The sequence below is a fragment of the Molossus molossus genome, unplaced genomic scaffold (genome assembly GCF_014108415.1).
Source record: "Molossus molossus isolate mMolMol1 unplaced genomic scaffold, mMolMol1.p scaffold_m16_p_3, whole genome shotgun sequence".
NCBI classification, from domain to species: domain Eukaryota; kingdom Metazoa; phylum Chordata; class Mammalia; order Chiroptera; family Molossidae; genus Molossus; species Molossus molossus.
The window spans coordinates 131,469,813-131,493,592 of NW_023425366.1; the positions used below are offsets into that span (position 1 = coordinate 131,469,813).

The 23,780-nt window shown below is 51.6% G+C and overlaps 1 protein-coding gene across 1 annotated transcript in view; it reads left to right on the forward strand.

The window, feature by feature from the left end:
• The first annotated feature begins 1,753 nt into the window (after positions 1-1,753).
• Positions 1,754-23,780, forward strand: part of PDILT (protein disulfide isomerase like, testis expressed) — a 33,658-nt gene continuing 11,631 nt past the window's right edge. Inside the window, exons 1-6 of the mRNA XM_036280892.1 lie at positions 1,754-1,955; positions 12,242-12,448; positions 17,924-18,057; positions 18,926-19,063; positions 21,717-21,827; positions 21,909-22,034. Coding sequence (XP_036136785.1) covers positions 1,754-1,955; positions 12,242-12,448; positions 17,924-18,057; positions 18,926-19,063; positions 21,717-21,827; positions 21,909-22,034 — 918 coding nt within the window. The remainder of the gene's footprint in view (positions 1,956-12,241; positions 12,449-17,923; positions 18,058-18,925; positions 19,064-21,716; positions 21,828-21,908; positions 22,035-23,780) is intronic.

Here is a 23,780-nt window from a genome sequence, read left to right on the forward strand (position 1 = left end):
AGACAGGCTGGGTCAGGTCAGAGACGAGGCAGAGTCCAGGGCCCCTGCAACACTGGGATGTATTGAGAACACCCCCCCCACCCACACACTCTCTCACACACCCCCACACACTCACACCCATACACACACACATACACTCACACACACCCACACTCACACATACATTCACACACTCTCACACACACTTCCCCACACCCACACACGCATATATTCACACACACACACTCTCACACACACTCTCTCACACACTCACTCACACACTCACACACTCACACACACACACACACTCACACACACACACACACACACACACTCACACTCACTCACATTGGAACGGAGTCCAGGGAACGAGAAGAGCCCCTTGTCAGGGCCCCGGAGCATCGCAGCTCTAACTCCTCCACCCCCTGCTCCTGGCTGGAAGGCTGCTCCCTCTGTCAGCACTTGTTCTTCGGAACCCAGAGTCTACAGCACATACCGCCGGTACTCGGCCCCATGCGGCCTGAAGAGCCCACTCTTGCAGCTTGTGCACTGGGTGGCGGGTCCCTGCGGTGAGTTCCAAAGACGTGTTTTGGAGCCCAGATAACACATCATCGCACCCCAAGGCTGTCGTAGAGAGGTGGTGGCATGGAAACAACGGAACGTGGAGCTGCAGGTCCTTATAAAATACACACTGAGAACTGGTCACGATTCGCTGCTTATGGGCCATAACATTGCATTAGATCTATTTGTTTTAAATCCTCAGATAGTTTGCTAACCGCAGTCCCCAGATTAATATAAAACATTCATTCATTCATTCATTCATTCCACTTGCTCATTTTCCTACCCCCAGTGCCAGCTGCTGGGCAGAGAGCAGTCAGCACAGAGTAATGTAGATTGTGCTCACAGAGTCTGTGCACTACCCAGGAGAACACCTCTGTGCTTGAGCAGGTCAGCAGAGACCTCGTGCTCTCGAAGGTGTAGGGAAAACGTTACTAGGGGGAGAGGCGGCTTCTGACCAGACATCATCCTGACAGTGCGCCCCCATCCTGCCCCAAATGAGAAAAGAAGGAAAGGAAACCATGTTATAGATCTAATGTGTACTTTTATGGCAAGATAGCTAGGATATATTTTATATTTTTGAACAAGAAAATCAGAACACCAAACAATATGCATATCTGATTCCACATTTTCAACACCTGTAAGGATTTATTCCAGACTGTTAAAAGTAGCTTCCTCAGGGATGGGGTTATGGGAGAGATTTTTATTTTCTACTTAACATATTTTTATTGTATCGGTTGGCATTTTTACAAGGATTCTAGTCGTGACTTTTAAAAGACATCATTACACTTGAGAAAATTTGTTAAAAAAAATGGGGTACACTGTGAAGTAGTGAGCTTCCTGTGGTAAGGGGCATTCAAGCAAGAGCTGGAGGAGCATGAAGCAGAGGCTGTGATGGGGGATTGGACCAGTCATCTCTGGGATCCAGGAACTCATCTCTTTGAAGGACTTGTTCAGTGTTTGGGGAGCCAGTGGGCTCCACGGCTGGCATGGGAATTCGCTTCTCGCTGCTCTGAGCTACCTCTGTGCGGTTTACACAGGTCCACCTGACGCTCTGCCTCCCCTCCAGGGCCACTGCCAAGCTGTGGCATTGCTGGGGAGATGGTGGGCCCTGCCCCCCATGCAGGGACTGGTGGGCAGGGAGGGGCAGTGAAGATGTGAGCTCTGGCACGTGTGTTAATAAGGGCCCCTGTTCCCCTCCCCCTGCAGGACAGCCATGGAGCTGCTCTGGGGGTCTCTGCTGCTGGTGGCTGCTTGTGTGCCTGCCGCCCAGGGCTGGCCAGAGGACCACGTCAAGGACGCTGACCTCGACATGCCCCAGCCCTTGCACCTTGTGGAGGAAGGCAACCTGAAGGTGCTGACCGCCGCGGGCCTGACCCAGATGCTGAACCAGACCCGCTTCCTCATGGTGCTTTTCCGTGAGTGCCGCCTCCTGGGGTGGGCGAGGACGGGTGAGGCCTGCCCCTTGCCCCTGGAGGACAGGCGTTTTCTCTATTGCTAAACACGGGAGAACGCATATTAATATTTCAGAATGTAATGTGTATATTGACATCATTCCCCATTTCCAGATGAGAATAAGCACAGGGAGATTAAACGGTTTGAAGATCATACGTTACTGCTCCAGTCTGGACTGGTGTGGGGCTCCTCTGTCCCTGCGACAGCGAGGAGCCAGGCCTGCCCTCGGGTGTCCTTACATTCTGGAACTCAGTTTTTCCTTCTGTAAAATGGGCGTGCACCTGATGGCCACACTGGCTTGTCGTCAGGCAGCTGGAACACATCCGGAGAGCAATGTGTGTTGACGGTCATGGGCATGCTCTCTAGGGGGAGTTTCAGACCGTTATCTCTACCAGCTGAATCGCTGGCCACTCCGCTCTCCAGCTGCTGCTCTGCAGGAGCAGACGTCTGGGGGAGAGCAGCGTCTTTTCCCCCGAGTGGGCGATTTCTAGGACAGCTGCCCGTGGTGAGCACTTCCCGGCCTCACTCAGTGCTCAGTCATGTGATCCTCACAGCAGCCTGGTGGGGTGGACTCTCCCGGAAACACGCTCAGAGGTCAAGGGAGCTGGCGCCCAGTTCATAGTGGAGGCGCAGACCCGGGCTAGAGCACTTCCCGTGGGAGGACGGGGCCCAGAAAGCAGGTGGGAACACTGATTCCAGCCCTGCCTTCAGAGCCACTTCTGGGGAGTGGCTGGTCCTGTCCGTCCCCAAGTCCGCTCCAGGGCGCGCAGGCCTGCCAGTACCCACCCAGCTCCCAGCTCCCAGAGGCTGGGCGGCAGGGCAGGCCTGCTCCTGGCTTGGTTTCTGCCCCTTCCAAGCAGCCCCTCCTCCTACATCCCCCTCCCCCCTCTCAGCTGCTGTGTGTGTGGCTTCACCCCTCCCGCTTGCCCTCCTCTGGCCACAACCTGCGAAGGCTCCCTGTCAGCTCCGGTCTGACCAGGACACGCAATGGGAAGAAGCTGGCCTGAGGGCGCAGGCCTGTGCGGAGGCCTGGGCTCCGTGCTCACTGATGAGGGGCCTTGGGCACTTCTGGCCTCTGTCATCCAGTACTGAGAAATGGGGCTTTAATACTGTAACATGATTCCAAAGGAGTTCAGCACGGGGCCTGGTGTGTAACAGGAGCTAAGAATGTATTCTCTTTATTATCATTGCTGGCTTCCTCATCTGTGCCAAGAGTCAATGATGTCTCCCTTCAGGGGGTTGGGGTGACGGAATGAGGTCAGACACGCAGTCAGTAGCTCCTGGGGAGCACTCATGGGCAGAGCTCCTACTGTATAAACCCCACTTTACTCAGTGGTGCTCATGTCAGGCCCCGGCTGGGCCTGTAGGGGTCCCAGAGCCAAAGGGCTTGGTTCATGCTCAAAGAATTGTCTGAACCGTCCACACTTCGGTCCATAAGCAACATCACATTTGCGTGTGAGTGAAGCTCCGTCCTGCCCAGATGTTCCGGCCTTAGAGGCATGTCTGTGCCTCACCTTCCTCCCCTGTGAGGGCCAGGGCCCTGGAGTCCCTGCAGGGCCACCTGAGCATGTCTGTGCCTCACCTTCCTCCCCTGTGAGGGCCAGGGCCCTGGAGTCCCTGCAGGGCCACCTGAGCATGTCTGTGCCTCACCTTCCTCCCCTGTGGGGGCCAGGGCCCTGGAGTCCCTGCAGGGCCATCTGAGCATGTCTGTGCCTCACCTTCCTCCCCTGTGGGGGCCAGGGCCCTGGAGTCCCTGCAGGGCCATCTGAGCATGTCTGTGCCTCACCTTCCTCCCCTGTGGGGGCCAGGGCCCTGGAGTCCCTGCAGGGCCACCTGAGCATGTCGTGGGGGACCTGGTGCTCAGAAGATGCTCACACCCAGCCCGGCCCCGGGCACCTGGACAGAAGTGTCCGTCAGTGAGGACTGGGCTCCGCTACAAGGAACAGACCTGCTGCGGAGGCCGTAGTGAGCGCAGCTTCCCTCGCTGGTGGGCCCCGTAGCGGCCAGCGGCTGGCACAGCAGCTGGCACAGCAGCTCCCAGCGTCGGGCTCCTTGGCCCTTCTTGCACCGTCATCCTTGACATGTTAGATGGCGGCGGCACCTCCTGTGTTGCATCGTGGACCCCAGCTAGGACATAGGGGGACAGGCCAATAGCAAAGGGACAAGAAAACAAAAAAAATGTACCAACAAAGTATGTTCCTTAAAACAAACATTTCCAGAAACCCCACCAGTGACTTGGGTTAGACCTGGGCTGTGGCCCCTCCTGAGGTGTCTGGAGGGGGTGGTGAAGGTCCCCGCCCCCTGGTTGAGAAAGCAGGAGGCAAAGTGGCGGTGAGAGGCGAGTCACAGTGTTTGCCACAGGATCCAAGGCTGTAGCTCACCTGGCTGTGGGAACTGTCTTGCGAGAACTTTCCGTTTTGTGAGTTCGCCGTGCTAGGTGACGTCCTTGAGAGAAATGAATTCTCAGGTTGACTGCGAACTTTTACGCTCAAGCTGCTTTTCTGTTGTGATTCTGACTGGCTGTTTCCGAGGTCACCGCTAGCGGGAGAGCTCACCTGCATAACCCTCCAAACCCAGGTTCACAAAGGTCCACGGCACGCTTACCTCAGTCCCGTCAGGCCGGCAGGGGCCGTGCTCCCCGTCGCCCAGGCGCCCAGCCCTCCCGGAGCCTCGAGCTCCCCGGCCAGGGCCGGCCTGGCTCCTCTGCCCCGCCAGCAGGAGGCAGAGAGGAGGCGTCGGCGGGCCGGCCTGAGAGTGGCGCACAGCAGAGCTTCTCAAGGTGTGGCCCACGGGCCAGCGGTGCCAGCACCTGGGGGGCTCCCTGGAAATGCAGGCGCTCAGGCCTCACCCCACGAATCGGAACCTGCATTCTCATGAGATCCCAGGTGACCCCGCACTGCAGTGTGAGCACCCCTGGTGTGCGTCCCCTCTGCCTGCACCCCTGCCACGGGCCATCCCTTCCGGGCAGGGAGGCGGGAGGGCAGCGTGGCCGTGTCCTTGAGGGAACGCCAGGGTCTGGGGACACGTGGGGGTCTCCTTCTCCCTGTACTTCCTGCTGCTGGAGAAGCCTAGGAACGAGGTTCGGCCCGAGACAGCCCGAAGCTGTGGCCGAGGGCGACGGAGGCGCGTCTGCCAGGGGCTGGGTCCGCGTGTCTCAGCTTCTCCTGTGCGGAGCATAATGGAGCTGCGAGGTCCCCACGCCCCAGGCGGCCTGCGCGCTCGGACGTGACCCCCCGGAAACCTTGTCTTCTGAGCAGGAGTGTCAGCAGCTGTTTCCTCAGGGGGGAAGTGACTTTCTGGAGCCTGTTTTGTTCAGGTTGACGTTCTGAGGACATCTGGCTCCCGGATCCAGGGGCGCTTGGCTTCCCCCTTCTTTGGCTTCTTTGCGGCCCCATGCTGGGACCTGAGCCCCTAATGTCCCTCTGTGGCTCACTTCCTCAGTTCTGCTGCGTCTCCTCTTCCCGTGACCCGATTCGGGGTGCCCTAGGAAGACGGCCGGCTGGGCCGTGCTCGGCCCACACAGCGTTCCGGAAGCTGGGCTTTCACAATGAACATTGACTTTACATCTGCTCTGACAAGGTAGACCACCTGGAGCCCCACCCCATCCTCTTGCAATAGGACCGTCGGCTGTGAGTGACTAATGAGTTCTCCTTTCGATCGGAAAACTGGCCTGTCAGCTTGCACATCCCTAACCCTAACCCCACAGTCATACCGTCTCCAATCTGAGTCCGTGTCCCCTGCGGAAAGTCGGGCCTTGCGGCTCTCCCTCGGTCTCCGTCTCTTCTCCTCGGATAGGTTCCTCCGAGCGACCCCACTTCCACGGGGAGCTGAGGTGTCTGCCAGTATCAGCAGCCTTGTGGCCCTGGGCCTTGGGGCCTCCCCAGGAATCCTGTGCAGTCATGTCATAGAACAGGGCACTCGCGGGCACCCCTCACCTTGAGGGTCCCCAGAAGGGAAGATCAGATGGTCACGTCTGCCTGCGTCCAGCACGCTCATTGCATCCATTCCATCAGAGCAGTTCCGCCCTCCGACTCCCTCGGGCTCGGGCTGTTCATGAAGGATTTCCTTCAACCCAAGTGCCAGGGCCCCTGCTGGAGGACGCGCGGGGCCCCTGGAGCAGGGCCTGGCGGGAGAGGCCCAGGTTGGGCCGTTTCCTTCCCGTTGCCTGCGCGCCCGGCAGACACTTCCTTCCCTTTGCTGGACACTCCCCGGCCGCTGCCAGCACCGGTCACCCCAGCAGGACGCAGGCCACCGCGGGCACGTCTGTCCCCTGCTTCCTTTTATAGGGAAGAGCCGGGAACCGCGCATACTGCTCTGCTTCTTGTGGAAGCACAAGTGACGGTTTGCGCAGATCAGGCACCCCTTTTTCTGCCGTGGTTCTCATCTCTGCACCTGGGACCTCAGCAGGTGTGGAAGGGTTCACAGCCACACCCCTAGCATGACCCGGCACACGTCTAAACACAGGCTCACCTTCCCCGGGCCACGGCCCGTGGACGACAGGGCCCTGCGGTCATGTGAGCAGGCGACCCTGCTGCCCATCTTGAGTGGGGCTCGTGACTGCGTGGTTTTCGCTGACTGTGTGTCACTTAGAGGTGGACACTGAGCCTGGGCGACAGAGACAGCCAGTTGATTTCAAATTCTGTAATGACTCTTGATAACAACCAGTCTGAACCCTTTAAACTTCATGCATTCCCACCAGCGAGTGTGTGGTTCCAAGCAATGAACACCAGCAGAGACTTTTATCTCTAAGAGACACTCAAAACTCATTACATTTGAATATTTAATTCCTTCCAGAACACAGTTTACATCTAAATGAGTTTGCAAACACTGACCGGCCTTTTAAAGTGAATTTTGGGAAAACGAATCGCTTGGCAAAAGCAGTGTAAAAGCTTTTTTCCAAGGGCAAACGGGCTCTTTACAGAGAGGATTTTTCCAATATTACCCTGAGGGAAATACTGTCCTGGCAGCTCTTGTCCTCCTCTCTCCAAGGACTCCAGGCTCAAAAGCTAATGGCAGGAACGTGCCTGGCACATCGCAAGTGCTACGTGTCCCAAGACAGCCCTCGCCCTCTCTGACGCCCTGAGCAGCGAGCTTCCCCTCACACTCGCCTCGCTGGCAGCACCACTGCCCTCCCGGGTCCGAGCCACACACCTCAAGGTCATTCTCCACCCCTGCCGGGCCCAGCACCCATCCCCAAGCCCCTGCAGGCTCCAGTTCTTCCTCCCGCCTCCTTCCGCCCCCAACCACTGCCGCACCTTCCTGGACGGTCTCCTTTCTCCCTCCAGCGTTGTCCCTACAGGGGACACAGACACATTGTTTTTTCTAAAATGCAAATCTGATTAAGAAAACGTAAAGGCTCTGGAACACCCCAAACTCCTTCATGTAGGTACCACGTTCTCTGCGTGACCCAGCCAAGGCCGAGGCCCAGTCCTCTCCAGACCCGGAGTTGCTGGGGTTGCAGGCAGGCCCCTGGGCCTCTGCACTGCTGTTGCCTCTCCCTGTCCTGTGCTCTCTACACATCTTCATTGGGGCCCTGGGGCTTAGCTCATGGGATCACCTGTTGGAGGCTGTGTTCACCTCACTCTTCCCTAGAATGACTATCCTTACCTCCTGTGGGCTCACAGCCCTCTGCCCCCCCTCCCCCTCCTGTGGGCTCACAGCCCTCTGCCCCCCCTCCCCCTCCTGTGGGCTCACAGCCCTCTGCCCCCTCCCCCTCCCCCTCCTGTGGGCTCACAGCCCTCTGCCCCCACCCCCCTCCCTCCTGTGGGCTCACAGCCCTCTGCCCCCCCCCTCCCTCCTGTGGGCTCACAGCCCTCTGCCCCCCTCCCCCTCCTGTGGGCTCACAGCCCTCTGCCTCCACCCTTCCACAGCATTTGCTATACTGTATTAACACTGCCTTAAACATCTGTGCTCCCTGGGGGATAGGGACCAAATTTTATTCCTCTTGTCATTCCTAACATCTAGCATAGTGCTTGGAAAAACAAATGAATAAACTTTCCTTTGGCCCATGATGTTCTCCACTAATGAGGCAAAGAGGGAAGAGAAGACCTTCCTGAGAAGGTGGCCATGAAGCAGTGAGGCAGCCGCCCACGCAGATACCTGGGAGGACAGACTTCAGGCAGCAGAGACAGCAAGTGCAGGGTCCCTGAGGCCTGAATGTGCCGCGTGGCTGAGAATGAACAGCAGAGCAGGCCTCATAGGCCCTTGCAATGGTCAGAGGACTTTGTGGGCTGAGCTCTGAGGAGCTAGAAGGGGTGATGACCATCCTGAAACCCTTACCACCTGTGAGCACCTTGCACACTGTAAATGGCCCGATGGGATGGAAAGACGGTTATTCTCAGAATACTTTTGCATGCTTGATCTGGAGCATGGTTTAAAATAGGGTTTCCCGTCCTCAGCAATACTGACACTTTTGCTAGATAATGCTTTGTTGTGTGTATGGGGGGCAGGGGTCATCTCTGTGCATTGTGGGATGTTTAACATTGGCCCCTGTCTCTGCCCAGTAGAGGCCAGTAGCCCTCCAGTTGCCACAACCAGAAATGTCTCCAGATGTGGCCAGGTGTTCCCCATGGAGAAGCACAGTCTAAAGAGAGGCCTACTTCAGCTTCCCATGACAGGAGCCAATCTGCGGCCCCGGCACTCAGCCCCTCCCGTCCATCACTCCCACAGGCTGCTCAGAAAAGGGCTGTCTACTAAAGACCCAGGCAAACACTGACTCCGGGTCCGTTACCCAAAGACATATCTATGTGCAGACAGAGAACCACAGCCTGTTCTCATATGCTTACCCCAAACCCAGTGACAGCCACATGGGAGGCCGAAGCCTTGGATTGGGGGACTTGATGCTGGTTACCCTTGTTGACCTTTATCCAGGAGCCAGAAGATCTGCTGAGGATTCAGATCTCTCCATAGGAACCCCTTCCCAGAGCGAACCCTGCCAGAGCAAGGCCAAAGTCTGCCCATCTGCGTCGTCACAATGGCTCGCTTTTATTGGGCACTTCTGTGCTAAAGCTTTTCTTACTATGTAGGATCATCCTCAGGTATAGGATTTATTAATTTCCCATTCTATAGATAAAGAAACTGAGGCACAAAGATGTTTTAAAAAACATCTTACCTGGGCCTCAGCTACTGTACATCATCGTAACTGTTGTATGAGCTAACCTGATCATCACCACCACCACCACCACTGTCACGACCACCACCACCACCACCATCACCATCACCACCATCACCACCACCACCACCACCATCATCACTATCACCACCACTACCACCACCATCATCACCACCACCACCACCACCATCACCATCATCACCATCACCACCACCACCACCATCACCACCACCATCACCATCACCACCATCACCACCACCACCACCATCACCATCATCACCATCACCATCACCACCACCACCACCACCATCACCACCACCATCATCACCACCATCACCACCATCACTATCACTATCACCACCATCACCATCACCATCACCATCACCACCACCACCATCACCACCAACACCACCACCATCACCATCACTATCACCACCATCACCACCACCACCATCACTATCACTATCACTACCATCACCATCACCATCACCACCATCACCACCACCACCACCACCATCACCATCACCACCACCACCATCACCACCATCACCACCACCATCACCATCACCACCACCACCATCACTATCACTATCATCACCATCACCATCACCATCACCATCACCATCACCATCATTATCCTTCTGGTGGCTCAGGTAAAAAACCTCAGAGTCCTCTGGATTCCTCTCACTCACATCCCATGTCCTATCTGTCACAAAATCCAGGCAACTCCTCCACAGTATCTCCAGTTCTGACCATGTCTCCCCCTCCATGGCTACTCCCCTAGTTCAAGCCAATACCATCTCTCCCCTGGGTTCCTACAGTGTTTCCAGCTGGTCTCCCTGGATCCACTCGCCCTTCAGTTCAATCTACACATAACATTCAGAAAAATCCAGGTAAAAAGGAAGTCAACCCACATCTCACCCTGCCCCAAACCCTTTGGCACCTTCCAAAACCCTTAGAGGAAAGGCCAAAGTCTGTTCAGTGTCCTGTAAGGCCCTACCCCAGGGCCTTTGCACAGCTGTTCCTCTGCCTAGAACACTTCCCTTCAGACACCCACATAACTTGCTTTCTTACCTCCCTTCTCAGGGAGGCCTCCTTTTAGACTCACGTAGATTCAAGACCCCTGGCGCTCGGCATCTCTAGCTCTGCTTCTATCTCCACCACACTGAGCATCAAACAGAATATTTCCTGCTTCTTCATTTTGTTTGCTTTCTGCCTTCTCCAGTGAGGGCAGGGATTTTTATCTGTTCACTGTTCAATCTTCAGTACCTAGGGCAGTGCCTGGCACAGGGCAGATCCTAAAACACATCTGCTTGCTGGCTAGATGGGCACCTCCCCATTATGACAGCCAGCGGGTCCTTTCCTTTAGCCTTCCAGCTGGGAGCAGAGCTGTGGAACTCTCAATGCTCCACCATTTGCACAGTCGTTCCATGTGTTTCTCTTGCCCTGAGCTGCTTCCCGTAGACACTCAGGTTTGCAAACTAAGTCAGTCAACAGTCCCGAGCCAGGCACCACCGAGTTACCAGGAGGCGGGAGGGCCCGCAGGCGGTGCAGCTGGCAGTGACGGACGGGGTGCGGAAGGCAGTGATGAGCCAAGGTCTGTGAGGGAGCAGAAGTCCCACTTCCCATTCATCGGTCAGGTCGCATTGCGGGAGCAGGAGCTGACTGGCCATGGCACATGCCCGCTGTCCCAGGCCTGGCTTTCTGTGTTTTGCTTTATAAACAACCTCTCTGTTGAACTTGAAACTGGTTCTTGGCAGTGAAGGGCTCCAGATGGACAAGGTGTTTGAAAATGATCAAGTGTTCTGGCTGGAAAAGTCAGATGAGCCCCTGCCCTGGCTCAGTCCACCTGCCACAGATGTCAGGTGGTGAGGGCCAGGTGTTGTCAGGTGCACAATGTTATCAGAAGGAAGAAAAGCAAACCAGATTGCCCTCTAGTCCTCGTCCCTCAGGCCAGGAAGACCCCACAGGCTCCCAGGACCACCCGCCCTCTCCCTGAGGCTATTTCTAGAGAAGGGCTCTCACCCCACCCCACCCACTGCCCAGCAATGTGACGAGCCAAGGCATTTTAAGTATTCAAACGTTTTACTAACGTGTAGTTGGCCTGCTATATCACATTAGTGTCAGGTGTACAACATAGATTCTATATCTCTGTTCCCTATGATGGTCCCTGGTCCAGGAACCATCTCACCGTGCAAACCATAAGCCAGACTGTGAGGTCTTGTTTTTTATCCTCATCTGAGGACATTTCTTCAGATAGAGCGGGAGGGAGAAAAGAAGGGAGAGAGAGCGGGAGAGACATCGATGTGGATGTGAGAGACACTGGACTGGCTGCCACCCACACGACCCCAACTGGGGCTGGGGACAAACTACAACCAAGGTCCGTGCCCTTAGCGGGAACCGAACCTGGGACTCTCTGGTCCGATGCTCTAACTGCTGAGCCAAACCGGCCAGGGCCAGAGTGTGAAGTCTCTGAGGGGTAGGGGAGCATTATAAACTATCCCTGTGCATCGTAAACTGTCCCTGTACCCACCTTCCCCTCTCCCTGCCTTTCTTACCCAAGAGTCCCCTGCCCTGTTTTATCAGCCACAGGGCTGCTGGGGCCTAATTTGGCCTGTTGGCTCTAGGACTTTCCACCAGATGGCGCTCTTACTCTCTCCTTCTGTCTCCCTGCCACTTCCCTGTACTTTCTGACCATAGAAATTTTACAGCAATAATAACAGTAGCTATTATATATGTATATTATAATATGTAACATATTAAAATGCATATTTTTATATATTATAACATATAACATATTTATTGAGATACTAATACCTACCTCATGGGAAAGCTGAGAAACAGGAAGTCCTGTGTAACTGATTGTTAAAAGGCCTCTGATGGTGCCAACTCTGAGCGGCAGCCGCTGTCTCCCCCTTGGGGAAGTGGAGCTTAGAGAGACTAAGTTGCCCAAAGCTGTATTGTTTGCAGTGATGCTGAAAACCCCTTTTCCCAAACCTTGATGTGTCTCTTCCCAACGGGCCAACTTCAGGAGACATGTGTCACCTTTCTGAAAGTTTGCCCGGTATCGGCAGAGCGTGGGAAAGGCCCAGCAGCTAAGTGACCACATTGAGTTCTGCTTCGCATTGGCCCTTTCAGACAACCCATCCTCCAAGCAGTCCAGGAAGCTGGCCAAGGAGCTGGGCAAAGCCGTGGAGATCGTGGGCAAAAACAAGAATGGGGTCGGCTTCGGCAGAGTGGACATCACGGTCGAGAAGGAACTTTGCAAAGAGTTTGACATTGAGAAGGCCCCAGAGTTGAAGCTGTTTTTTGAGGGCAACAGGACAGAGCCCATCAACTGTGAAGGTAATGGTGTCTGTGTGTCAGTCAAGGTGATGTTAGCTATAGAAACTCTTACACACCAGCATCTTAGTGGTTTAACAGAATTATAAATTCAGTTATTGCTCGTGTAGAGCCCTGTTGGCAGCCAGAGAGTAAAGGTGGGGGCCTCTGCTCCTTGTCTTTCAAAGACCCAGGCTCCTTCCAGCTTGTGGCTCTGTCTTCCCTTAGGGCCTCTGAACCACCGCCGTTTCCTCTGCATCCTGCCATAATGGGGGCAAGGAGGCAGAGGACCCTCACTGGTGGTGTTCACCACCCAGGCCTGGACATGGCAAACGCCACCTCTGCTCTCGTTCCGTTGACCAAAATTCCATTACATGCCTGCACCATTGACAGGCTGAAAAGTACATGTTCAGAGGAAAAGAAAGCAAATTCTGGAGAGCATGTAGCTACATCTCTCTACAGCTTGCGTCTCAGCTGGTGGGTCCTAGAAGCACCATGAGGTGGGGGAGTGAGGTGCATGGTCTATAAACCACCAGAGACCAGAGAGTGAATTCCTAACTTCACCGTTTCCTTCCATCTCAGTCTTCTACTCCAGAATAATTTTAGAGTCATTTTGGTCTCAGGCCAAGGAATCATTGGCTTCCAAGAGGGCGACTGAGAGATGATAGAGCAAGATGGGCTTGGGACACAGTGACTACCTAACTCGTGCCTCCATCATCATCTATTTCATTCATTAACTCAGACATTCACTTATCCAATGCTCTTTTATTGAGAACCTACCATATATCAAGCCCTATCTTGATGCTGACAATACTTGAAGAAGTATGTGCCTCAGTGTGGTACATGGTAGGTTTTTTAAAAAATGTTAACTGCATAAATGCATGCACAGTGGGTAGACGGGTGGACTGCACGCTGAGCGCGGAGGAGCGCGGAACAGACTGAACCATGGTGGTGGAATGTTCCCATTGTGTGTGTGCAGAATGACTGGATCTCAGGAAACGAAGATTGTTTTTGCAAGGCCGGGTGTTCAGTAGGTCTGCGGTAAGCCTGTTTGAGAATTCTTGCGAGAACTCAGAGAGTGCTGCCACCTGCAGGGGCGGTAGGATGCGTTGCAGTTCTCAGAATAGAGCGGGAGGGAAAGAGAAACATCGATGTGAGAGAGACACATCGAGTGGTTGCCATCCACACGACCCCAACCAGGGCCGGGGACAAACTGCAACCGAGGTACGTGCCCTTAGTGGGAAGCGAACCAGGGACTCTCCAGTCTGTGGTCCGACGCTCTAACTGCTGAGTCAAACCGGCCAGGGCCCTCATTGTTGTTTTAATTTGCATCTCTCTGATGATTAGTGACGTTAAGCATTTTTAAATATATTTCTTGACCATTTGTATGTTCTGTTTGGAGAAGTGTCTATTTAGTTCCTCTGCCCATTTTTAAATTGGGTTCTTTGTCTTCCTTTTGTTGAGTTGTATGAGCACTCTATATTTTTGAAAATTAACCCCTTATCTGATGTATCATTGGCAATTATGCTCTCCCATAGAGTGGGTTCCTTTTCCATTTTGGTGGTTGTTTCTTTGGCTGTGCAGAAACTTTTGAGTTTGATGTAGTCCCATGTGTTCAATTTTTTCTTTGTTTCTCTTGTCTTAGGCGTTGTATTAGTGAAAATTCTGCTGTGTGTGATGTCTGAAATTTTGTTGCCTGCATTTTGTTCTAGGATTTTTATGGATTCACAAGTCACATTTAAGTCTTCTATTCATTTTGAGTTTATTCTTGTGTATGGTGTAAGTTGGTGGTCTAGCTTCATTTTTTTTGCATTTTTTTGCATGTAGCTGTCAATACTTTGTTTCTTAAAGTGTAGTTACTGAGTTTACGTGGAATGAAATGGCAAAGCCTGCGGCCAGAGGCAGCTTGGGGTGAGGCGCCAGCCCCTAATTTTGCTGGGCTTCCCATTCTCTGTTTTCCTCAGTATCACCCCTCAACCAGAAAAGGAGGCAGTGGGATGCTGGCTTGGAGCCTGGCCTGGATTTTAGGAGAAGCACTAGCTTTGGGAATTTAACCCAGCCTTTCAATTTCTCATTTCCTAAAACGGGATGAACAGCGGGTGCCGGTCCTGCCGACTTGACTGGGCTCCTCGGAGCTGAGAAGGGTGACAGTGGACTTTTATGAAAACCTCTGTAGGAGGCAGGTGAGGTGTAGTTCTTGTTGGGTCAAAGCCCGAGACCACACGTCTTGCTGTCAGGGATTGAATAAGACTTGCCGTGGCTGTCTCCTGGAGGGAGGGGACTCAAGTTGCCTCCAGGGCCTCCATTGATCATGCATTTGCAGCCATGCCCAGGAATGTGCACAGAGTGGCAGCCCGTCAGTCTGACTCAGCGTTCACACCTCACCAGGCCCCTGGCTCAGGCGCCTGCCCAGCGGGGACAGTCCCTGGCTCACAGACACTCGGAAAGGGACTGTTAGCCAAGTTCAGAGCTACCTCGGTCCCATGGGGTCCAGAGGGGCAAAAGAGGCTCACATGTCCCAGAGAGGGGGGCCCAAGGCAGGGTCCCCCAAGCCAGCTTCTCTGGTGATTGACCCACCTCATTCATTCGCTCCACAATGACTTCTTGGGCACCAGTGTGAGCCAGAAGCCACAGGAGCTACTGAGCAAGTCGGTCAAACATCAGCATTTTGGGAAGAGATAGATTCAATGAAGAAAATACAACAGGTCATGAACTAGAGAAAGATGGTGGGGTGCTGGTGGAAGGAAAGACCCCCCCAGAACTGAACAAGCAGGAAAGTGCCCTGACAGCTGAGGACAGCCAGGGCCTGGCACAGGTCAAGCCTGGTGTGCCTGGCATGGGCTGGAGTCGGACAGCGGGCAGAGTGCCATCAGAGCGGCCGATCTGAGGATCTGAGAGTTAAACCTGCTCACAGGTGACTGTCCCCCTCTTTCGGTATTTTCAGAACTTTTAAACCCATGCCTTTCAGGGCACTTACAGCATAATTTTTTCAAGTAAAAGCCTTTAAGAGAAAGTTTGTTTCCGTGATAGGTGCCTGTTTTCCTCCGAGAAATGGCTCAGAACACCGTAAAATTATACCCTCAACCTGGGTGTAAATCCACGAGGTGGGGGTGACTGCAGTGAGCTGGGGTGTCAGGAAGCCTCGCCCGCCCTCTCTTTCCCTTGAAATCACCACATCCTTCTTCTATGAACTTCCATAGGCCTGCCCCTGTGGCATTTAGCATGTCCCACGGGCGTCCACGGAGCCGAGCCCGGTGCCGCCCTGAGCCCGGTGCTGCCCAGAGCCCGGTGCCGCCCAGAGCCCGGTGCTGCCTTGAGCCAAGTGCCCCCAGAGCACTGTGCCGCCCGGAGCCCGGTGCCGCCCGGAGCCCGGTGCCGCCAGGAGCCCAGTTCCACCTCGAGCCCGGTTCCTCCCTGAGCCTGGTGCCACCCATAGCCCGGTGTTGCCCGTAGCCCAGTGCCGTCCATAGCCTGGTGCCTGGTGCCGCCTCGAGCCAAGTGCCACCAGAGCACTATGCCGCCCCGAGCCCAGTGCCGCCTGGAGCCCGGTGCTGCCCAGAGCCCGGTGCTGCCCGGACAGAGTTCTGCGTCCTCCGGAGGGTGGAGCTCAGGCTGGAAACAGCCCGAGTGCGCCGGCGAGAGGGGGCTCGTCAGCTGTGGACCAGTCACCCACCAGGGGGCTGAGCGGCGTGTGCACGTGCCTACAAGTACAGGCAGCACGGGGACCTCTCAGGCATGGCCGAACCTGGACTGAACTGCACACTGCGTGGTTCATACGACATTTCAGTCGCAGACTGAAACAGGCTGTGGGAACTCAGGAGAGACTTACCCCGGTGGGAGGGCCGGGCAGGGCCGGCAGGGTGCACTGGGACTTGCCAGCGACTGGTAATGTCCCATTTCTTGATCTGGGTGGTAGTGACTCAGGTGTGTTCATTTTGTGAAAATTCATCAAACGATTCATTATAATTTGTGTACCTTTCTGCATGTAAATATACTGCATTGAACATTAAAAGAAACTTTTTTTCTTTATTGATTTTAGAGAAAGAGGAAAGGGGAGGGAGAGAGAGACAGAAACATCGTAAGAGAGAACATCGATTGGCGGCTTCCTGCACGCCCCCAACTGGGGATCGGGCCCACAACCTGGGCATGTGCCCTGACAGGGAATCAAACCGGTAATTTCTTGGTGCAGGGTCGATGCTCAACCACTGAGCCACACCAGCAGGGCGCACATTTTTTTTTTTTTAAAGGTCTAAAGTTCTTAAAAAATGCATGAGTCCTTTTCAGGAAAAGAAAAGTCCTTTCCAGTTGATCGACCACTGAGTGTGCATTCACCAAGCCCAGGAGCCATGTGTCCTGTGCCAGGGCCTTTGCACGGCTGTCCGCTCTGCCTGAAGCTTTCCCTCCATGTGTGTACTTCCCGCGCATCCCTCAGTTCCCAGCTCTTAGCGGTTTCCTCCAGACAGCCCTCCTTGACTCACGGAATGTGCTTTCAAATACTTACCTGGTTGTGTGTGTACACTTGTTGGTGTCATGACTGTCTGTCCTTAGCAGAGTGAGAGCGGCAGACCAGGCAGTGTGTGTGTTTCTGCTCACCACGACACCCTTCCCCAAGAGCAAGCACGGCCTTGCACAACTTCGCAGACACCCCAGCATGTCTATCCCATGGCAAGACGAAAGGATTGACGAGTGAGTGAACGAATAAAGCCCTATGGATGTAGCCCAGGGCTATTCACAACAGCATTGCTTCATCTCATGAACTCATTTGAAACGCGCCATTCTATTCTGTAGCTGGCTTTGATATGAAATACTTTTCATAATCCGCCATCACGTGAAATTACGATCCCAGCAAACACGTGTCTGTGTGAGCCCGGCACGCCACGACGTCTCCCAGAGAGGGTGCATATCTCACACTGTCAGAAGCGAAGATGTTTCTGTGTTTGGCACCTCCCACATGGAGCTGAGAAATGAAAGTCAGGACCTGTCATCTTAGCACACATTTGTGTCTTGGCTGAACAACTGCAGACACGATGCTATGATGGAGTTTTCCCAAGGTCATGGAGCTAGCCAGTCTTTTGATTTACATTTTATTTATTTATAGTTTAAAAAAATCAATCTTACGGTCACTGTGGAGGGTGCAGAAGAAAAGAAGGCTGGGCTGGCTCCCCCTGAGTTTGATCCCAGGTTCGATCGGGAGGTGGGCATTGGCAGGTTCAGCGTCCACATCTGCAGGGAAGGGGACAGTAGTGATATCTGAGGCCGAGAGCAGGACGGTGGTGGGATGTCACGTGAGTGCCTGGCCCTGGTGCGTGCTCAGTGCAGCTTGCCTGCTGTTGTTCACGCTCGCGCCTTGGGGCCTGGGGGAGGGGGTGCTGGACAACTGACCATGGCTTGGTGTGAGCCCAAGGTAGGAAGCTTCTAACATACAACTTGGGAAAGACAGGCTTATTACACCGCTGAAGAGAAAACTCCTCTGGGGTCCATGTACCTGTCTCCCTCCAGGGGTGGTGGAAGCTGCTGCCTTGGTCGTCTGGTTGAGAAGACAAATTAGCCAGAAAGCATTTTTATTCACCGACACCGAGCAGGTGGCAGAGTTTGTGAAAACCAGGCCCTTGGTGATCATCGGCTTCTTCCAGGTATTGAGCTCCAGAGGTGGGAGGTGGCTTTTCGGTTGGCGAGGAGTCCAGTGTCGGAGGGGAGGCGGGGGAGGGGGGGGCGTGCCCTCGGGTTGAGTCCATGCCTGCTCTGCATTTGCAATGAGCTGGTTTTCTGGGGGAACCAGGTTTACAGCGAAGAAAGGAAGAAATGGATGCTGAACAGAGTAGAAGCTCATTCGATAGGAGGATGAGTGAAGAGAGGAGGTTGAGTTGGTTTTCATAGTATAACTGATCATTTTGGGGTTGATTTAGAATAGCACCGAATAATCAATAATTTGCAAATTGTTTTCCCTTTTGGAGCATGGGGTTCTTGAACATCGTAACTCATGTGCTGTAACTTTGATGACTCCACCTTCTTCCAGTGAAGTCAGCATTTTGGCATTAAGTTTATGCCTGGGGAGAGGACGGACATACCTCTTGCCCGTCCGACTTTCTGACAGTGTTTCTAGCCCCCCTTTCTTCTAAGCTTAAGAATGAAGGCTAACGCTACCGCCCTATCTTGATACCAAATTTGTATTTGACACTATATGTAGTCAAATTAATCGCCCCTTCTGAAAACAATTAAGGAACAAATGTCAGAAAGCTACAACCCACTCTAATACTTGGAAAAGGTCAAGTTTATCAACTCTTTCCATCATCTCTGTGGATTTGCCTATTTTAGCCTAATCATAGCCATAAAAGTATTCTGGGTATGAAACATCCATAAAATGGGACTTAGGTGACACAGCAAAATTCCAGAAGTTGGAAAAGTAAGGAGACAAATTGGTCACCATTTCCACCTTGCCCTGAAATGAACCATGTGTTTTGCTTTCTACCAAAACCTCACCCAATGTCCTTCCCCAAACAGGATTTAGAAGAAGAAGCAGCAGAGTTGTTCTTTGATGTGATCAAAGACTTCCCAGAGCTAACGTTTGGAGTGATGTCGATTAGTAACGCCTTTGGGCGTTTCCACGTCATCCTTGACAGTGTGCTGGTGTTTAGCAAGGTCAGTATTTGATCCTGTTGCTAGTGAGGAGTCTCTGGTTCAAAATGGGAGACTGTGCATAGATGTATGGCTTTGAGTATAAATTCCAGTTCTGCCACTTGTGAGCCAAGTGGCAATGGACAAGTTAGCGTTTGCAAAATCAGTCTCCTGGTGTGTCTCTGGCCTTTCCAGCCATTCTCCTCTAAGCTCACCTTCTTTTCTTTAACCAGTAAATGTAAGTCTGCCTTGTGTTTTCTTGTGGTCTGTGCTCCCCACCAGCCTCCCTCAGCAGTTCCTACCCGAATACCCAATGGCTTACACATATCCATCTCCAGACCTTCATATCCATCACCAGATGTCTCAACACGGCCAAGTCTTCATCTCCCTCCAGATCCTCTTCCGGTGTTTTCTCTCTCCCATGTGAGGAAAGCCAGAACACCCGGGCATCATTCTGACACCTCCTCTGCTCCGCCCTTCATAACCAAACCGTCACTCCAGCGTACTGGTTTTAAACCCAAAAGGTCCCTTGCAGCTGCCTGTTTTTCTCCACTGTGTTCCCCCTACACCAAGCGATCATCATCTCCCTCTGCAACAGCCACTCGACTGATCTGCCACATTCTCCTTTGTCCTCTAAAGAGCAGTTTTTTCAAAATTCAGATCTATTGGTCACTTTCCTTTTCTCGTCGAAAGCCCTTTAGTGGTTTCCTATTACTGATCCTATTATTATAGGATAAGGATTCAAGTCCTTAATGAGACCTACGAGGCCTCTGCAGTCTATCCTCTATCATATACCTTCTCCCGCCCCCTCTGGACCTAGATCTGAGCTATCGAATGTGCAGCTACTGGTCACTTGTGACTATTTAAATTAAAATTTTAGTTCCTCAATAAAAGTAGCTTCACCTGGACATGACTACTTTACTGGGCAGCATCAATTCACAGAGCATTTCCATGGTCACACAAAGCTATATTGTGGTCTGGTTCCTGGAACATGCCTTACTCCCTCCCTACACAAAGCCAAATCCTTAAAATAACCATGTTCCTTATAGATGTGGCTCAGAGAGGTTAAGTTACTTGCCAAAGGCCACACAGGAGGTAGGTAGAGTGATACTCAGATCTGCTTGACTTTAAGAGAAGACTGTGAGCCCTCTGTATTTTTACATGGGCCCATGGGAATCACTTAAAGGTTTTAATTTGGAGAATAAAATAACTCGATTTGTGTTTCTGAATGGGACAACAGAATCCTTATCCTATAAGTAGTCCAGAAGTAGATTCAAATACATATGAAAATTTAGTATGTAATATCTATAGAGAAAAATATATGGTATTCAATGACTAGTGTTGAAAGAATTGAATAGCCATTGAAAACAAAACACTGAAGCTAATTTAATACATCACTCCCTTCATCAAATGGAAAGACTGGAAGACGCCAAGGAAGAGTTCGCTTTGCAGTCTTGGAGTGGGAAGCCCCAGAAACAAAGAAATGAAATATTGATAAATTTTGACCACACAGAAATTTAAAAGTTCTGCAGGATAAAACACACGACAAAATCGAAAGCCAAGTAGCAAACTTAGAAAATGCATTTGGAAGAGAGTTGGTCTGTTTCAGGGGTTAAGGGCATGGGCAGTGGCGTCAGACTGCCTGGGCTGGAATCTAGGCTGTGCCTCCTGCTAGCTGAGCAACCTTAGGCAGGTCACTTCACTTCTCTGTGCCTCAATGTCCTCATCTGCAAAGTAGGAGAATAGTAGTCTATAGCTCACTGGGCGTTTGAGGATTAAATGAGTTAGGCATACAACATGAGATCTCATCGAGTCTAGTTAGCATTATTAGATTATTTTTATGACCAGAAAAGACTTCGGACTGTATCCAAAGGACAACAGCCTCTGTGAAGTATTTAAGCGAGAGAATGACATGACCGGACTTGCACCCTCATATCACTCTGGCTGAGGTGTGGACCATGGATTAAGACCATGATGTAGACCTGACTCTTAGGAAGAAAGGAAGGAAGGAAGGAAGGAAGGAAGGAAGGAAGGAAGGAGGGAAGGGAGGGAGGGAGGGAGGGAGGGAGGAAGGAAGGGAGGGAGGAAGGGAGGGAGGGAGGGAAGAGGGAGGAAGGAAGGAAGGGAGGAAGGGAGGGAAGGAGGAAGGGAGGGAGGGAGGAAGGAAGAGAGAGGGAGGGAGAAAGGAACAAAGGGAGGAAGGAAGGGAGGAAGGAGGGAAGAAAGGAAAGGAGAAAGAGTCCCTGACTACAGTGAAGTTCACAGAAAGTTTATCAGAGTCACTTAGCAGAGAAACCTTGCATCTCCCAGAAATGTTCTCACCATGGTATCCCTGACAGCTTCAGTCATTGGTTAGAAGCAGTATGTGAGAAACTGCGTAGCATCAGTAGGGATGCATTGATGGATTTCAGAGCAAGGCAGCTGGGATGTCAGTCAATTACACTCCTTGCCTTTGCAGATCAGAGATTTTCATGGCTGCCACATACCCATGGGCCCACAGGCCAATCTGCCCAGCTCTCCATATTTACAAAGTTAACTAGGTGACTGGATTACATTGCCTCCATGATGTCTTTTCTTTTCTCTTTTTATCCAAGGGGAAAATTGTGCTATTTATATTTATTAAGTGCCTACATCATGGAAGTTATTGCCCTCCAATGTTTTTCTTCTTTTGTCCAAGGGAAACATTGTGAACCGCCAGGAACTTATTAATGACAGCACCAACAAAAATGTCCTGAATCAAGTCATCAAGCCACACCTCACAGGTTTTGTTATTGAATACAACACTGAGGTCAGTGAGCAAAGGCCTCCCCAGGAGATGGGCCTCTGGGCTGCTGTGTGCGTGGATGACTGGTTTTCTTTGTCGTTTCAGAATAAGGGTCTCATTTATGAACTGCAAGTCATGAATCACATGCTGCTTTTTGCCTCCAAGAGAGCCAGATCGTTTGCTATGATAATGCAGCATTATAAGCTGGCCGTGAAGGAGTTTCAAAACAAGGTTTGCGAGGGCACTATTCTTCTCTGGGGGTCTTGGATGGGGAGCAGAGACTTGTAGGCCCTGATGCCATTTGCTTGCCATGATGATTACACATTAAGCCAGGAATGATTTGCATGTTCATTTACATTTTAGTTTACTGATTTGGATCACAATGCAATGTATTATTTACTATTTAATTTTTTTATCTTCTTTATCTTATTGTTGACATTATTACAGATATCCTTGCCCCCTCCCCCCCGCTTTGTACCCCTCCCCCCCCTCTGACATCTGAGTCTGTTCCCTGTATTCATGATTCTGGTTCTATTTTGTTCATCAGTTTTTTATGTTCATTAGATCCCACATATAAATGAGATCATGTGGTATTTGTCTTTCTCTGACTGGCTTATTTATTTATTTTTTATCATCCTCACCCAAGGACATTTTTCCATTTTTTGTTCAGGTAGAGTGGGAGGGAGAGAGAGGAACAGAGAGAGAGAAAAACATCGATGTGAAAGGGACACATCGAGTGCCACCCGCACAACCCACCAGGGCCGGGGACAAACTGCAACCGAGGTACGTGCCCTTAGCGGGAACTGAACCCGGGTCTCTCCAGACCGCAGGCCCATGTTCTAACCGCTGAGCCAAACCGGCCAGGGCTGACTGGCTTATTTCATTAGCAGTATAATCTCCAGGTCCATTAATGCTGTCAAAAAAGGTAGGATTTCCTTCCTTTTTACAGCCTCATAATATTCCACTATGTAAATGTACCACAGTTTTTTTATCCAATCCTCTACAGATGGGCACTAGGGCTGTTTCCAGATCTTGGCTGTTGTGTATAACGCTGCTTTTAGTTTTTGTCTATTGAGTATGATGTTGGCTGTATGTTTTTCATATATGGTCTTTATTATGTTGAGATATGGTCCCTTTATATCCATTTTGGTGAGAGTTTTTATCATAAATGGGTGCTGAATTTTATCAAATGCTTTTTCTGTATCTGTTGAAATGATCGTGTGATTTTTATCTTTTATTTTATTTATGTGATGTATCACATTAATTGATTTGTGAATATTGTGCCAACCTTGTATCTCCAGAATAAATCCCACTTGTCATGCTGTATTTTTTAATGAATTGCTGGATCCAGTTTGCCAATATTTTTTGAGGATTTTATCATCTATGTTCATCAGGGATATTGGCCTATAATTTTCTTTCTTTTTAGTGTTTTTATCTGGTTTTGAAATTAAGATAATGCTGGCCCCATAAAAAGAGCTTGGAAGTCTTCCCTGGTCTTGAATTTTTGGAACAGTTTGAGGAGGATAGGTGTTGGTTCTTCTTTGAATGTTTGGAAAATTCACCTGTGAAACCATCTGGTCTAGGACTTCTGTTTGCTGGGAGTTTTTTGATTACTGCTTAAATTTTATTACTTGGTCTTTTCTTTAAAAGAAATTGTTTTTAACACCATTTATCTCCTCTGTGCCTTCTTCCACTTCCACCCCCCACCACACAACCACCACACTGTTGTCTATGTGCATGAGTTCTCTCGTTTTTTCTTTATTGCTCAATATCTGCACCGCCCCCATCTCCCCGAGCTATCTGCCTTTGTTCCATCTATGAGTCTGTCTCTGTTTTTCTTGGTAGTTCAGTTTGTTCATAAAATTCCACAGATGAGTGAGATCATGTGGTACTTGTCTTTCTCTGACTGGCTTATTTCACTTAGCATAATGCTCTCCAGGTTCATCCAGGCTGTTGCAAAGGGTAAACATTTCTTAC